Below are 15,742 nucleotides of genomic sequence, written 5' to 3'. Positions count from 1 at the left end.
AATCTTCCTTCGGGGGACTGTACTCGCCTCACCCCTTCTCCAACCTTGCTTCCTCTTTGGGCCTCTAGGGTGGACTCCGGCCGAGATTAGCCAAGGGCAATAGTCCTGCCCCCGGTAATGTCCCAACTCAGTCCCGGAGCTGAAGTAGAAAGAGAGACAGCAAGTGAGCGCGGGTTCCGTTAGGGCGAGAATCTTGCCCAGCGGCAGCTCGGGGAGCCACCTCAGCGCGACGGGAGGAGGCGAGTCCGGGAGGCACCCCCAAAGTGCCTGCGATGGAAGCCCGGGGGTGCGCGCGGTCCGGGCGGCCGCTGCCGGCGCTGCTGCTGCTGCTGCTGCTGCCGCCGGCCGCGGGCGCTGCAGGCGCTGCAGACGCGCGCTGGAGCGGGCAGGGCACCGTCCCGCACCTGCAGAGTATCTTCCTGGGCCGCTGCGCGGAGTACATTGCGGTGCTGAGCCCCGAGCTGCGGTGAGCGCGGCGGCTGGGGAGGGAGCTGGGGAGGGAGCCGGAGAGGGAGAGGAAGGGAGGGGGAGAGGAAAGGGAGGGGGAGGGGGAGGGGAGAGGAAGGGGGGAGGGGAGAGGAAGGGGAGGGGGAGAGGAAGGGGAGGGGGAGAGGAAGGGGAGGGGGAGGGGGGAGAGGGAAGGAGGATGGGGAATCTACTGGGGAGGGTGCACTGGGTGGGGTCTGGAGGTGAAGGGTGTGTGTGTGTGTGTGTGTGTATGTGTGTAAAAATGAAGCGGATGTTGGGGAGTGGATGAGGATTATGTAGCGGTGAGTTTGGACGACAGCCAGCGTAAGGTTAACCAGAACCCATCAGACCCAGGAATATGGTCTCCAGCTGGAATTCCCCGAGTCCAGGTACTTTGGGAATTCAAATTTCAGGTCTTCTAATTTAGAGGACTTTTAAAGTTTGAACCTCTCTTGCCAGCACTGTGCTTCTTACTAATTTTTGTTCCTTCCTTGGACACATATTTTCTGTTTTCATAAAGTCCCTCTCTTGTGCCAGTTGTTTTTATTGTGACAGATTTTAGGCCAATAAAAAAGAATGGAAAATAATACAGGGAACACCCATGTTACCACCCAGCATAAGAAATGTTACAAATGGGGTGGCAAATGGTTTTGGAAAGCTAGGTTGGACTTAAGGAGTTGCAGCAGACACTGGAAGTCATACTTTCTGCCTTAGCAGGAGGTGGAGCAGTCTGTTTCCACACTCGGTGCTCACTCCTGACCTTACAAGGTCTTGCATGTCTGCCTGATCTCACCTGGCCCCCAACCCCAGGATGGACCTGTGTCTAAATGAAGGGGCACCTGAAGCTGGCAGACCATGTGGTTTACTGGAATTGTCACCTTCTAGCTCTGTGCATTTTCTGCTGTCTCTGTGAGCCTGTTTTAAGTTCTAAGAAATGTGTGTTGCACCTCTGAAAGACACTTCCACTTTCAGATTTCTAAATCCATCACCAAAGTTATTGTTCTTCCTCTTCTGAATTGGGGTTAATGCAAGAGTTATGACAATTTCCTGTCTTTTTTGTATGCCCAGTTCTGCAGAGTTGATATTTGACAAAATCACTAGTAAAAAACTTGGAGAGAGAAACGGAAATATATCACACTGGAATGTGGTCTTTTTTTTTTCTTCTTCTTCTTCTTCTTTTTCTTTTTTAAACTTGTACTTTTCCGCAGGGACAAGAACTGCACAGCCATCTGGGAAGCCTTTAAATTGGTGCTGGATAAGGATCCCTGTTCTGTGCTTCCCTCAGATTACGATCTTTTTATTAACCTCTCCAGGCACTCCATTCCCAGAGACAAGGTAACTCTACCTTCACCTCGGTAAAATGTTACTCTGTCTCTATAGAGACAGACAGTGTCCAGGCCAAGCAACCAACTCACAAAGTGCGCCAGGCTCTCTGGTGGGAAAGTGGCTCTGTCTTCAACGGTGCTCCTGGGTCTCCTGCCTGTCCTGGGCAGAAGGAACTTTCCTAAGTCAAGAAGTCAGTGCAGAAACCCAAGAACATCAGGGCGTCACCACCCCTTTCCCACGGGGCCTCTGCACCTGGCCAGTTCTGAACAATCTCCATCCTAACTGGCTCCAAAGGCCTGAACCTTTAGTACTTCAGAAAACCCTCTATGTCAGTATCCTCCCAGGAGACCAATCCCTCCTCTTAACAGGTCTTAAGATTATATCCATTCAGGACCAGTTTCTTGAAGAAACTGGTTAACATATAATCATGTGGTTTACATGTCTGTATTCTGTCTGCACTCTAAGCACTAATACAGTGAAAGTAAATGAGAACATCTATGTAAATTGCTTGTTTAGAACAGTACCTTGAGTTTAAAGAAAGTTAGATACCATTTTTATTTCTCTGACATAAATTCGTTTTTTCTTAATGAAGGACATATTTTTGACATAAATTTTTTGAACATCTTTATTGAAGTATAATTGCTTTACAATGGTGTGTTAGTTTCTGCTTTATAACAAAGTGAATCAGCTATACATATACATATATCACCATATCCCCTCCCTCTTGCGTCTCCCTCCCACCCTCCCTATCCCACCCCTCTAGGTGATCAAAAAGCACTGAACTGATGTCTCTGTGTTATGTAGCTGCTCCCCACTAGCTATCTATTTTACATTTGGTAGTGTATATATGTCCATGCCACTCTCTCACTTCGTCCCAGCTTACCCTTCCCCCTCCCCATGTCCTCAAGTCCATTCTCTACGTCTGCATTTTTATTCCTGTCCTGCCCCTAGGTTCTTCATAACCTTTTTTTTTTTTCAGATTCCATATATATGTGTTAGCATATGGTATTTGTTTTTCTCTTTCTGACTTACTTCACTCTGTATGACAGACTCTAGGTCGATCCACCTCACTACAAATAACTCAATTTCGTTTCTTTTTATGGCTGAGTAATAGTCCACTGTATATATGTGTCACATCTTCTTTATCCATTCATCTGTTGATGGACACTTAGGTTGCTTCCATGTCCTGGCTATTGTAAATAGGTTGACACAAATTCTTAACTTGATTTTTTCATCGTAAAGCCATGTAACATTGATGTTTACAAATGAAAACATCTTAACATTGATTTTTTTCATTTGTAAAGGCAGGTAAATGGAGCTGGGAGGTTCAAATGCATAATAGGCTGAAAACATGATTTTTGAGTATATGTTGCCTTTGAACCTTGCAGCCTCTTGGTCAGTAAAAAGGGGAGCTGTTATTTTTGTTCTCCTTTCTCATGGACTTTGGTTGATAAACTCAGTAAATACTCAGCTAATTCCATGTACCAGGTGTTGTTCTCAGCCTTTCAGATGCAACAGGGAACAAAACAGCCTCTGCCCTTGGGAAGCATCCAGTCTAGACAGAGATTGCTGGTTGGAATACTGAGGATCTGATGGCATGATGAGGGGGATATTGTTATTTGTATTATTATTATGTGAAAACATTGTAACTTCATAGTGGAAACTATAAAGTATAATATAAAAGTAATGTATTTTTGAGGCACTTTACCCTTTAGGAATTCATTTTGTGGTTGCATATCATCCTAACCACAGCTCTGGGAGAAGAGAAAGGGTTCATGCTCCCCATTTTCCACATGTGGAAACTGAGGCACAGGGAGATTACATGGCTTGCTCAAGATCACACATTTAGTATATGACAGACCCAAAATTTGAACCCAGGTCCCTTGATTAAAAAAAAATCTATCTATAATTTTTTAACTACTAGAAAAAATATATATGTATATATGTATCTATATTTTTTCTCTTCTGGGAAAATATTTCACTAACATTTGCATGATACCCTTGGAATAAAGAGAAGAGAGCTGGTAGCACTCTCTGAATGGGTAACTAAAGCCAAAAACAAAGAAGGTTCAGTTGTGAGGCAAGTCCAAGGTGAATGAGAAATGCTTGGCCTGACTTGTCTTGATGATACTGTGCCTGAAGAAATCTGTTTTGATTTCATTTTGTGTTGGTTTTTCCTTAGTCCCTGTTCTGGGAAAACAACCACCTCCTTGTCACCAGCTATGCGGAGAACGGCCGCCGCTTTATGCCACTGTGCAATGTTCTGTATGGCACGGTTGGAGATTTCTTGAGCTGGTGTCGACAGAAAAATGCCTCTGGTAAGACTTCTGCACGAATCACAAGAAAAGTCAGGGTTCCTATTTACTATGCATTTGCCATTTGTGCTAAGTGCTTTCATATGCATTTTTTATCTCTTTGGATTCCGCCCCCCTCAAATCCTCTCAGGTAAGGTGGTCATAATAATAATTAAATAATAACAATGATAATAGAGAAAGAGAATCTATCTTTTGCTAGGTACTGTTCTAAGCACTTTATGGATATTAACTCATTTAATCCCTGCAACAGCCCCATGGGATAGGTTCTATCCTGATTTCTATTTTGACAAACGAGGAAAGTGAGGCACGGCAAGACTGAGAAACTTGCTCAAGATCGCACAGTGTGTAAACAGGAAAGTCAGAGTCTGACTCCAGAGTCCTGCATGACTCTCACTATCCTCATTTTCCAGAGGGGCAAACTGAGGCTTTGGGAGGTTAAATGACTTGAAGAGCTAGGGCCAGGATTCTCCCCTCTTCTCACTGATTCTGAAGCTGCTCCAGGCCGCCAGCAGATATTTTGAGATTCAAATTATTGACTTAAAAAAAAGTGCACAACGTGAAAGCTGAGAGTTAAGCTTTATTTAGGGCAAAATGAGGACTATAGCCCGGGAGACAGCACTTCAGGTAGCTCTGAGAAACTGCTCCAAAGAGGTAGGGGGGAAGGGTCACTGTTATGTACGATTTTAGTGAAGGGGGTGAGTGTGTGAAGTCAGGCACACATTTTTTTTTTTTTTTTTTTTTTGCGGTACGTGGGCCTCTCACTGTTGTGGCCTCTCCCGTCGTGGAGCACAGGCTCCGGACGTGCAGGCTCAGTGGCCATGGCTCACGGGCCCAGCCTCTCCGCAGCATGTGGGATCTTCCTGGACCGGGGCACGAACCCGTGTCCCCTGCATCGGCAGGCAGACTCTCAACCACTGCGCCACCAGGGAAGCCCGGGGAAGCCCCAGGCACACATTTTGGCAGAGACCTCCTGCTAGTCACAAGGAACAGATGTCACCGTTAATGATTTTAGTACTTTCCTAAATAGGAGGAGATGCAAGACTTGGGCTCATAAAATCTTCTCCTGAAACTATTTAACTATCTAAAGACCTGCTCTGCCAGTTTTTCCCACAGCACAGAGTGCCTCATTCCTGATCTCCACCTTGAACTCCTTTCAGGGGGTGTTGAAGGTCAGCGGCTGCAGCGGCTCATGATTTAATCCTTGTAGAGGTAGATGGCAAGTGGCAATTTTGTAGTTGGCAAAATCACAGTGAAAGTTAAAGTCACAGGGGCTGGCCTGATAGTAAGGAAAACGCTCTTCATTCATCAACTCCCACGCTAGGAGCTGGTGATAACAGCGGTCTCTGCCCTCAGGAAACATGTAGTTTTGTGAGTGCAGAGAGGTGTGCTCTGAGGTGGGAATGACCCAGAGCTAGGGAGTAGCAGAGGGAGACACCGGCATAGACCAGAGCCTCGGGAAGCTTCCTGGCGGCTCTTGATCTGGATGAGTCTTGAAGGCTGAGCAGGACGAAAGCCAGCAAGGAAAGCGGTTGGGGGGAGGTGGTCCCTTCGTGAAGACTGGACGTTCTTCCTCCCTGGGTATTGGAGTCACTTAGATCCCACATGCCGTGAGGTGTGGCCAAAAAAAAAAAAAAAAAATTAACCTAAGCTCAGTTTTGTTTCTTGCTCCTCCATTCATTCATCCATCTATAAAGTTTGTAGAGTACCTCCTCCGTGCCAGTCCTTGCTCTTCTAAGCACTGGGAACACAACAGAGAATAAACCAGGAAAATAATACCTCATCCTTACATTATAGGGGCAGGGGTGGAGGTAAGACCATCAACAGGCAAGTAAAAACATATACATATAATTCGCCATAAGATTATAAAGGTTACAGAGAAAAACAAAGCAGGGAAAAGAGGGTAGGGAGTGCTGGCTGGTGAGGAGGGGAGAGGGAAGCATTGCAGTTTTACACAGGCCCAGGGAAGGCCTCACTGAGAAGCTGACGTTTGAGCAAAGACCTAAAGGACTTGAGGAAGAGCATTTCCTGACAGAGGGAATAGCACGTGCAAAGGCCTTGAGGTGGGAGTGTGTATGGCATATTTAAGGAACAGAAAGGCAGGCAGTAAGTGAAGAGGCAAGTAGTAGACTGTGAGGCTAGAGGAATAAAGGAGGGCCGGACAGTACAGGACATTGTGAGGATGCTGACTTCCACTTTGCATGAGATGGGAAGCATGATAGGGTGCAGATCAAATGGACATGGCCATTCTTCCAGTGGACTGTGACCAGGAAGCCTCAGTTTGATGATCCTACAGAGGGTGAGGGAGAATGGAGGAAGGGTGAGATGAAAAGATCATGAAGGGAGGGAGACTGTGGTATAATACAAATTAATACTTGGTCTTGGTCCCCCCGGTTCCTGGCGCACAGCTCCTGAAACCCTTGGACCCTGAGGAGTGATGAGTGTCTTTTGTATGGTAATGGGATGACTGGTGGTTGGGAGCCCCTAGATAGCTTCAGATGCGGGCTGGTCACCAAAAAGATAGAGGCATCATTAGAGAGTTGGGACTTTCAGCCCCATCCTCTGTCCTCTGGGAAGGGCCGGGGACTGGAAATTGAGTTAATCACCAGTGATTTAATCCATCATGTCTACTTCATGAAATCTCCATAAAAACCCCTCTCTGATGGGGTTTGGGGAGCCTCCAAGTTGGTGAGCACATCGAGATGCTGGTGCACCCAGAGGGAGCAAGGAAGCTCCATGTGTTTCCTTTCAAGAAGTTCACATTTTGCCCTGCTTCGTTCTCCCTGGAACGAATTGTCAGTTAGCACTTTCTCCTTTTTTATTGAGTAAATGGGGAACAAATCCCATTATATATCTGCTGAATTTTGTCCTTAAAATTCTTTTAAATGTAATACATTTTAACATTTTCTATAGATTTTTGTTTGTTTGTTTTGTTTTCTTTGCGGTATGTGGGCCTCTCACTGTTGCGGCCTCTCCTATTGCGGAGCGCAGGCTCCGGACGCACAGGCTCAGCGGCCATGGCTCACGGGCCCAGCCTCTCCGCGGCATGCAGGATCCTCCCGGACCGGGGCACGAACCCATGTCCCCTGCTTCGGCAGGTGGACTCTCAACCACTGCGCCACCAGGGAAGCCCAATATTTTAAATGTTATAAAATTTCTATTTTCTGGTTAAGGACTGTTACTTTCTTTGTCTGTTTTTCTTGTATTTACTTCTAAGAACTGGGTTAACTGGAGAAGGCATTTCTCCCAACAATGCAAAAAAAAAGTTATATATGTAATAAATATAAATTTTAATACATAATTTTTAATATGGATATAATGTATAATATAATATTATTATATATAATTTTTGGATATATATATATATATATATGTATGTATGTATATGTCACTTGCTAGAGCTCCAGTAGAGAATTAACCCAGCTGTTTAGTTCTCTGCTTTCCTCACATTTGTGCCGAGCACAATGACAAATGTCTTTGTATCAGGGGTTGGGTGCTTCCTCACCAGGCTCCTTGTGGACTGGGTGGGCAGAACTATGAATGTTAAGCCCATACACATTATGTAGAATGAGTTTCAGTATATTTTGCGGAGCCAGCAAATATTTTCAATTAATTCTTCCTTGATGTAACCTTTGAAATAAAATGTGTTTGTCTGTTTTCCCTGTAGGACTCGACTACCAATCCTGCCCTACATCAGAAGATTGTGAAAACAATCCTGTGGATTCTTACTGGAAAAGTGCATCTATCCAGGTAATCCTGGGATGGCTGGCTGGGTGACTGAGCAGGTGTGGGATCTGTGAACAGGGTACAGAAGGGTTCAGAGGCTGGGCCATTGGGTCATTACTAAACTTCTGTGAGTCTCATTTTCTACCTTTGCAACATTCTGATTCACGCTCTATGCTCCATAAAGGGGTGAGGATTTAACAAGCTAAAATGCTTAATGCAATGCCTGGTACAGAGAAAAAATTCTGAATGTTAGCTCCAGAAGAAGGTATTAAACAGTCGTTATTACTCTGGTGTTGTGGTTGTTGTTAGTAGTTCAAATCAATGTGATTCTGATTGAGGTGTGAAGTGGGGTAGCCCCTGCTTTATAGGAGAGCCTGGGACCCCTAAGATCTAGATGTGGGCGTCAGAGATGTGCACAAGGTTGATATGAACTGAAGAGGAGGCAAAAGGAGACCAGGGATAAGATGGAGACAAAGAAATGTTCCCCTAAATGTGGGTCTGTTTCCCAGAGGGTATTGTCACCACAGTTGATGATAGCTATCGGTAGCTATAACATGCCAGTGACTACAGCTTACATTTTCTGTCACCAGCGTTAGACCAAAGATTCCAAATAAAGAGGGTGCAGTCCTTAGCTCAACTATTGAGCAAAGCAAGTCAACAATTAACAGTTAGCTGTATTGACTAGAAGGCTGGTGGATGTCAGGTCCTTCTACCCACTGCCACCAAGCTCCTTTCAGGGCTCTCTGTGTCTCTTCTGGTCCTACTTCCTGCTCTGGATCACCAGGTGTTCACTGGGTCCACTGTTAATCAGGGTGAGCGAGACTTTGGTCAAATCCTCCACCACAGCTGCAGTTTGGAACTAAGCAGAGGGCCCGCTCCAGACAGAAGCATTCTTATTCCTGTGCTCTCCTGCCAGCTCCGGTCGGAGCCCTCCATCCAAGCCCACTCCCCACAGGTTCTGCTTCGAGTACAGGCTCCAGGCAGCTGGCAGTGAGCTGCCCGAGACCCTCAGTGAGGAGTGGGAGGCTGTGGATGCATCATCACTTGAACATGGGATCACAACATCAACTTGGGGGTGATGTCAACATTATATGTTAAAAAAAAAAATTCTCCCCAGCAGATCTGCCCAACTTCAAAGTGTGCTGGAAGCCACCATCTTATACTTCCTTCAACTCTAGAATGGGAATCTAATAATCCAATAATCATGCCCACATTTTATGAGCCCTTAGAATATGCTGGATAGTCTGAACATGAGGAGAGGTAGTATAGTATAGTGATGAGGAGAGGGTCTGAACTATAGCAAAGAAGTATTCAATAAATGTTAAGTATTATTTTAAGTGATTTGATCTTTACAATCCTATGGGGTAGGGACTCTTATTACCCTTGTTTTACAGATAGGAAAAATGAGGCACAGAGAGGCCAAGAAACTTGATCAGACTTATTACCCAGCTACTAAGTGCAGCAGCCAGAAACCAAATTTTTGACCATGACTTCATAGAGCCTCACTGTATCTGCATGCATTTTTTAATGGAAAAAAATTTTTATTATCAACGTAATAACTGCTCAGGATAGAGAATGACAAATTATAGAAAGTATAAATAAGAAAACTAATCATCCATATTCATGCTACCTAAGGGCAAATAGTGGTCATCAGACCTTGACATTTGCAGATTTAACTGAGACTGTTAGCCTACTTGGAAGCAATCTGAGACAGGCGTGGCATGGGGTACCTTGTTGCTTTGTTGCGGCTGGCATTCGGCATGGCTCTGCTGGGCATGTGTCACAGAGCTGCGTGATACTCCCTGCCGGCCCCCCGACCCGGCTTCACACTAGAATAAACGTTTTATCAGGGAAATTATATGCAACAGTAGTGTTCTCAACTGGAGATTTGGGAACTTCTCTGGACCTGTCTGTCCCTTGGGAATTTCAGGGACAGACAGGTCCAGAGAATATTGACTAATATTCCAGGACTTCTGCCTATTTATTTTTAACAGAGTGAAGCACATGCTCTGTCCACCTAGTCTCGCTTTTTGCTTTGAATGTAAGCACTTTCTATGTTATTGCATATCTTTTGTAGACTTTTATTAACGGCTGGGTAATATTTCAGACATGAAAGTGCCATAATTGACTTATCCTTCCCTGTTGTTGACGTTGACTGTTTTAGACTGGTTACAAACCATGCTGCAATATACATCTTTGTGCACATCTCTGTGCACCAGGTGATCCTTCGTGCTGTTTACCAAGTATTTCTGGCTCATCTTCTGAGCATGTGGTTTGCACTCATTCTGTCTCTTGAAGTTATTTACGTGTGACTTACACTGGCCAATAGGATGTGTGTAGGAATGACTGTGTGACATCTGGGTGAAAGCCTTTAAGAACTGGTCTGTGATTTGCCACTTTCTTCTCCCTTTCCTGATAACCAGTGACTCTGCAGTTGTGGAGACTGCATCAGCTTGGGTCCCAGAGCAAGGACATATGGAGCAAAACCCAAACCCCAAATCCAAACACTTGTGATAAACATGTAGTGTGTGCATGAAATAAATCTTTTTTGTTTAAAGCCACTGTGATTTTGAGGTTGCTTGTAATGCCAGCATAAGCTAGTGTACACCAGCTGATACAATGCTGGAATCTGATACTAGTTTGCATTATTTTATAATGGTAGATTCCCAGGCATGGAATTACTGCGTTTTTGACATTTCAATGCAATTTGCTTCCCAAGATATGCCAGTTTGCATCCCTCTGGCTCTATGAAACACCAAATTTATCACATCCTTGCCAGTATTGAAAATTGTCAATTTAAAAAACAGTTGACCATTTCATAGCTTAAAAATGACATCTTAGCTTACTCAAAATGCTTGCTTCTTTTTGCAGTATGCAAAGGATAGTTCTGGGGTGATCTATGTCATGCTGAATGGTTCAGAGCCAACAGGAGCCTATCCTGTAAAAGGGTAAGAATATAGCACCAACATGTAAGACAAAGATGCCAAAATGTGTTTTTAGTTGTTTTGTTTTTTTTGCAGTACACGGCCCTCTTACTGTTGGGGTCTCTCCCATTGCGGCGGAGCACAGGCTCCAGACGTGCAGGCCCAGCATCCATGGCTCACGGGCCCAGCTGCTCCGTGGCATGTGGTATCTTCCCGGACCGGGGAATGAACCCGTGTCCCCTGCATCGGCAGGCGGACTCTCAACCACTGCACCACCAGGGAAGCCCTTTAGTTGTTTTTAATGGAGGCTTAAGAGAATCATCCACATCCCCAGTCTAATGCTTGCTTCTGTAAGATCAGGTAGAGAAAAACAATTGAATGGCCTGGAGATCAGAACTATGTCCGTACATTTATACCACTAACAGCTGATGAATGCCTGAATGAAATAAGTAACCTAAAAATTAAAGCTAAAAAGTGCCCCCCCTCAAAGCTTTAAAACAAAAGTAATGTGTAAGTCAACTAACATTGATATGGGAACAGTATCATATTGCTTTAGGACTTTAAGAAATGTCTTTCCTGTTTCTCAGGTTTTTTGCAGATTTTGAAATTCCCCACTTACAGAAGGATAAAATCACACGCATTGAGATCTGGGTTATGCATGAAATCGGGGGATCCAATGTGTAAGTTATGGTGCTACTGGTAATGATCTTTGTGCAAACATGCTTTTCTTGGATGTGATATGATCCAGTCTGATTTACATTTACATTTCTGGGGAATCAACAGTCTTCTCTGTTTCTAATGTGGTGGGCAGAGAAAGGCAAAGGCTTGACTTTCTGGAAATGCCATGAGTCAGTCCTGAGCCCAGAGAGAAAACCTCCTCTATCCAGATACTCCTCTCAGCCTTTCTGAGTAGGTCATTTGTGTAGGTCAAAGCCAGTTTTTCTCCCTGGTCATTTAAAGCTCAAAGGCCTCACTGGGAATTCACAGAATGGACTCATGGACCATGTAATGAAGACGTTCTTCTCAGAGAACAACCAGTTTCGCAGCTGGGTCTCAAATAACTGGCTAAGGAAATTTTTATGATCCATATTTTTCTAGGAAGCCACCAACTCAAGTGGTTATATCAGCTCAGATATCAATGCAAACTTGAACTCATCCTTCTCATCAACAAAGGGCACTGCTGGCAAAACTAAAGATAAAAAAAGGAAACCCAGTTGGCTCAGAGACAAGCCAATAAGGCCAAGCCTGGTAAAAGCTGTGCAGCCGTGAATGATGGTGCTTCAGAAGCAGCTGGGACCCTGTCCTTCAGAGCATTGAAGCTACATTGGGGAAAGCATTGAGTGGACGTGTTATTGAAATAATGTTTTGGATGAATCTTAGCAAGTTCCCCATTTCAGGCCGCCAGGACCCCCTAAGACTCACCATATAATGAGTGATATTTTTTTCTCTTGGGCAGTAGATTAAATTTGCAAATGACTTATTACATAGTCATACCAGAATCTGCTCTTCTCTTCCCAGAAGACAACTTATACTTATTGTTGCATGAAAAACAATGTGTATTGTTTTTCTTGTTTCTGTGAGAAGTTGCTTTTTGTCTAGATATTATGCTTGCTTGTTGTTTTAATGTATCTATCAGAGAAAGATAGTCCTTTGAATCTTTTGTTTTTAAAACATCTTTATTGGAGTATAATTGCTTTACATTGTTGTGTTAGTTTCTGCTGTATAACAAAGTGAATCAGCTATACGTATACATATATCCCCATATCCCCTCCCTCTTGCATCTCCCTCCCACCCTCCCTATTCCACCCCCTTAGGTGGTCACAAAGCACCGAGCTGATCTCCCTGTGCTATGCAGCTGCTTCCCACTTGCTATCCATTTTACCTTTGGTAGTGTATATATGTCCATGCCACTCTCTCACTTCTTCCCAGCTTATCCTTCCCTCTCCCCATGTCCTCAAGTCCATTCTCTACGTCTGCGTCTTTATTCCTGTCCTGCCCCTAGGTTCTTCAGAACCATTTTTATTTTCTTAGATTCCATATATACATGTTTGCATATGGTACTTGTTTTTCTCTTTCTGACTTACTCACTCTGTATGACAGACTCTAGGTCCATCCACTTCACTATAAATAACTCAATTTCATTTCTTTTTATGGCTGAGTAATATTCCATTGTATATATGTGCCACATCTTCTTTATCCATTCATCTGATGATGGACACTTAGGTTGCTTCCATGTCCTGGCTATTGTAAATAGTGCTGCAATGAACATTGTGGTACATGACTCTTTTTGAATTATGGTTTTCTCAGGGTATATGCCCAGTGGTGGGATTGCTGGGTCATGTGGTAGTTCTATTTTTAACTTTTTAAGGAACCTCCATACTGGTCCCCCTAGTGGCTGTATCAATTTACATTCCCACCAACAGTGCAAGAGGGTTCAAGAGGTTTTCTCCACACCCACTCCGCATTTATTGTTTGTAGATATTTTAATGATGGCCATTCTGACCAATGTGAGATGATATCCCATTGTAGTTTTTTATTTTTTTTACATCTTTATTGGAGTATAATTGCTTTACAATGGTGTGTTAGTTTCTGCTTTATAACAAAGTGTCATTGTAGTTTTGATTTGCATTTCTCTAATGATTAGTGATGTTGAGCATCCTTTCATGTGTTTGTTGGCAATCTGTATATCTTCTTTGGAGAAATGTCTATTTAGGTCTTCTGCCCATTTTTGGATTGGGTTTTTTGTTTTTTTGATATTGAGCTGCATAAGCTGCTTATATATTTTGGAGATTAATCCTTTGTAGTTGCTTCATTTGCAAATATTTCCTCCCATTCTGAGGGTTGTCTTTTTGTCTTGCTTATGGTTTCCTTTGCTGTGCAAAAAGCTTTTAAGTTTCATTAGGTCACATTTGTTTATTTTTGTTTTCTTTGAATCTGTTTTTAATGAGATAAGGAAATTGCAATTCATTGTCATCTCAGCCCATTATTTCTGTGTCAGGAGAGATGATAAAGGGGTAAGAACACCTGGTTGTCCACATCTGTGCCACAGGATGGAGGTGCAGGTCATGAGCTAAGAAAATGGGGGTCCCAAACTGCTCAGATTTTAGGGGAAAAAAATCATAGAGAGTGAAAAATCACATGGCTGATAGCTAATTGTGTTTAGCACTGCTTTGATTGCTTTTATTAAAAAAAAATTAAATAACCTATTGACTGAGCTCTGTGTCTAGGTGTCCTGAAACCTCCATGTCATTGCTTACCAAAAAATTCTAAGTAGTGAACTTGGCCCAGAGAAGGACATAGTCCCAGATTTTGGCAAGGTTCTAAAACATGATGTCACTCAACACCTTACCCTCTTCATTCCCGTAATGCCTAGAATTCCACTTCTGTGAAAACTTCCTCCCATGGCTCTTTTCCTCCCTGTACACTCCCTCTCTGTTAATTTTATAGTGGGGAGGCTGTTCACCTTCCCACTGCAGGTAAACTGAGGCCAGATCCTGTCTGCAAGGTGAATAACATACCTACTCATCACAGCTGGCAGTGTTGTACCCACCTCTGCCTTTATCAATCCCCCTGCTTAACTCTGACCGTCGGGAGGGCAAGAATCCTTGTTGTTGAGAACGTGGGGACATAGACATCTTATACTCTGTTGGGGTGGTCAACATGGGGTTCAGTGTGGCAGTGCCATCAAAAGCCTTAAAAAGCATTCAAAACCTCGGTGACAGGAAACCTACTTTCAGGAATGTATGCTAAGGAAGCAAATAATTAAGCATGTGCATGAGAATGAAACTTCAACAAGGTTTTTTTGTAGTGTCAATGACATTGAAATATAGGAATAAACCTTGGTCTTTAACAAGAGGCGACTGCTTTTATGAATTGTGTTCTGATTATGTAAGGTAGACCAGGCAGGAATTAAAAATAATGGCAGAGAGGTATATATGTATATACACAGACATGGGCAAACGCATATTACAAAATGCGTTGGGCAGCAGAATCACATTGTAATATTTTAAAAGTCTTGTGGGAATAAATATACTGTAAGTCTAGAATGATGTACACCAAAATGTTAGCAGCAGTTATCTCTACTGATGTGAGATTTGGGTTTTTTTCCCTTTTGTTTATCTACGTTTTCTCATATTTTTGACATGTATGTTTTTGTTTCCATTTGAAGCTTAACTTAATACACTCTGGGTTGAACAGGCTGGCACTCACCTTTGGTCAGGCTCGGCGCACAAGCACAGCGCTGCGTTGGTGGGCGGGGCTGTGATGAGTCCTGTGGAGCACCGCGCATGCGTCGGCAGAAGCCCTCCGAAGGCCTGTGACTTGCAAAACTTCGGGCAGGTTTGAAAGCTCAGAGCACCCCGTTCTGGGCACCCGCGGCTTGACTGCTGGCAGCCTTTTGGGGTCCAGAGAATTTGCCACGTATTTCTCCAGAGAGGAGAACATCTAGGGAGCACACGGTCAAAATATTTTTTGATTAACACAGAAACAGCTCCCCCCATCCTCTTCTCCTTCTATTTTGATAGTTTTTATGTTTTTGTGTTTCAGGGAATCCTGTGGAGAAGGCAGTGTGAAAATCCTGGAAGAGAGACTGGAGAAAATGGGTTTCCAGTATAGCTGTATCAATGACTACAAGTAGGTGGCAAGTTATAGTCAGTGTATATATTCAAAGGAGGAGCAGAGGGTTGCCGAAAAGGTTTTTCGGAGGTCAGCTCCAAAGCCCACGGAACTGTGCCTTCTGGGTTGTCACTGGGTGTGGGGACTGGGAGTGCCTTCTGGCCAGGGTTCCACCTGGCTCCCACCCACTTCTGTCCAGAGTCCTTTTTAATGACGCTAAAGTACAGATAGCAGCCCTTTGTCATTTGTGTATGTCTAGTTTTCTCTTCACTTGATTACTGCATGTACATCACCTGAGAACAGGGACTGTGGTCCCTGCATCTCTGGATGCCACACTGTGCATGACATGTGCTAAGGTGGAGTTTGAGATAC

The 15,742-nt window shown here is 43.9% G+C and overlaps 1 protein-coding gene across 1 annotated transcript in view; it reads left to right on the top strand.

The window, feature by feature from the left end:
- Positions 1-272: 272 nt before the first annotated feature.
- Positions 273-15,742, top strand: part of BST1 (bone marrow stromal cell antigen 1) — a gene marked incomplete at its 5' end in the record, with an annotated part of 28,708 nt that continues 13,238 nt past the window's right edge. Inside the window, 7 exons of the mRNA XM_081249570.1 lie at positions 273-466; positions 1,677-1,803; positions 3,977-4,112; positions 7,774-7,856; positions 10,704-10,780; positions 11,344-11,436; positions 15,302-15,388. Coding sequence (XP_081105696.1) covers positions 273-466; positions 1,677-1,803; positions 3,977-4,112; positions 7,774-7,856; positions 10,704-10,780; positions 11,344-11,436; positions 15,302-15,388 — 797 coding nt within the window. The remainder of the gene's footprint in view (positions 467-1,676; positions 1,804-3,976; positions 4,113-7,773; positions 7,857-10,703; positions 10,781-11,343; positions 11,437-15,301; positions 15,389-15,742) is intronic.

The sequence above is a fragment of the Mesoplodon bidens genome (genome assembly GCF_964165515.1).
Source record: "Mesoplodon bidens genome assembly, chromosome: 1".
In the NCBI taxonomy this organism is placed as follows: Eukaryota; Metazoa; Chordata; class Mammalia; order Artiodactyla; family Ziphiidae; genus Mesoplodon; species Mesoplodon bidens.
This window is presented reverse-complemented; position numbering and strand designations above follow the sequence as displayed.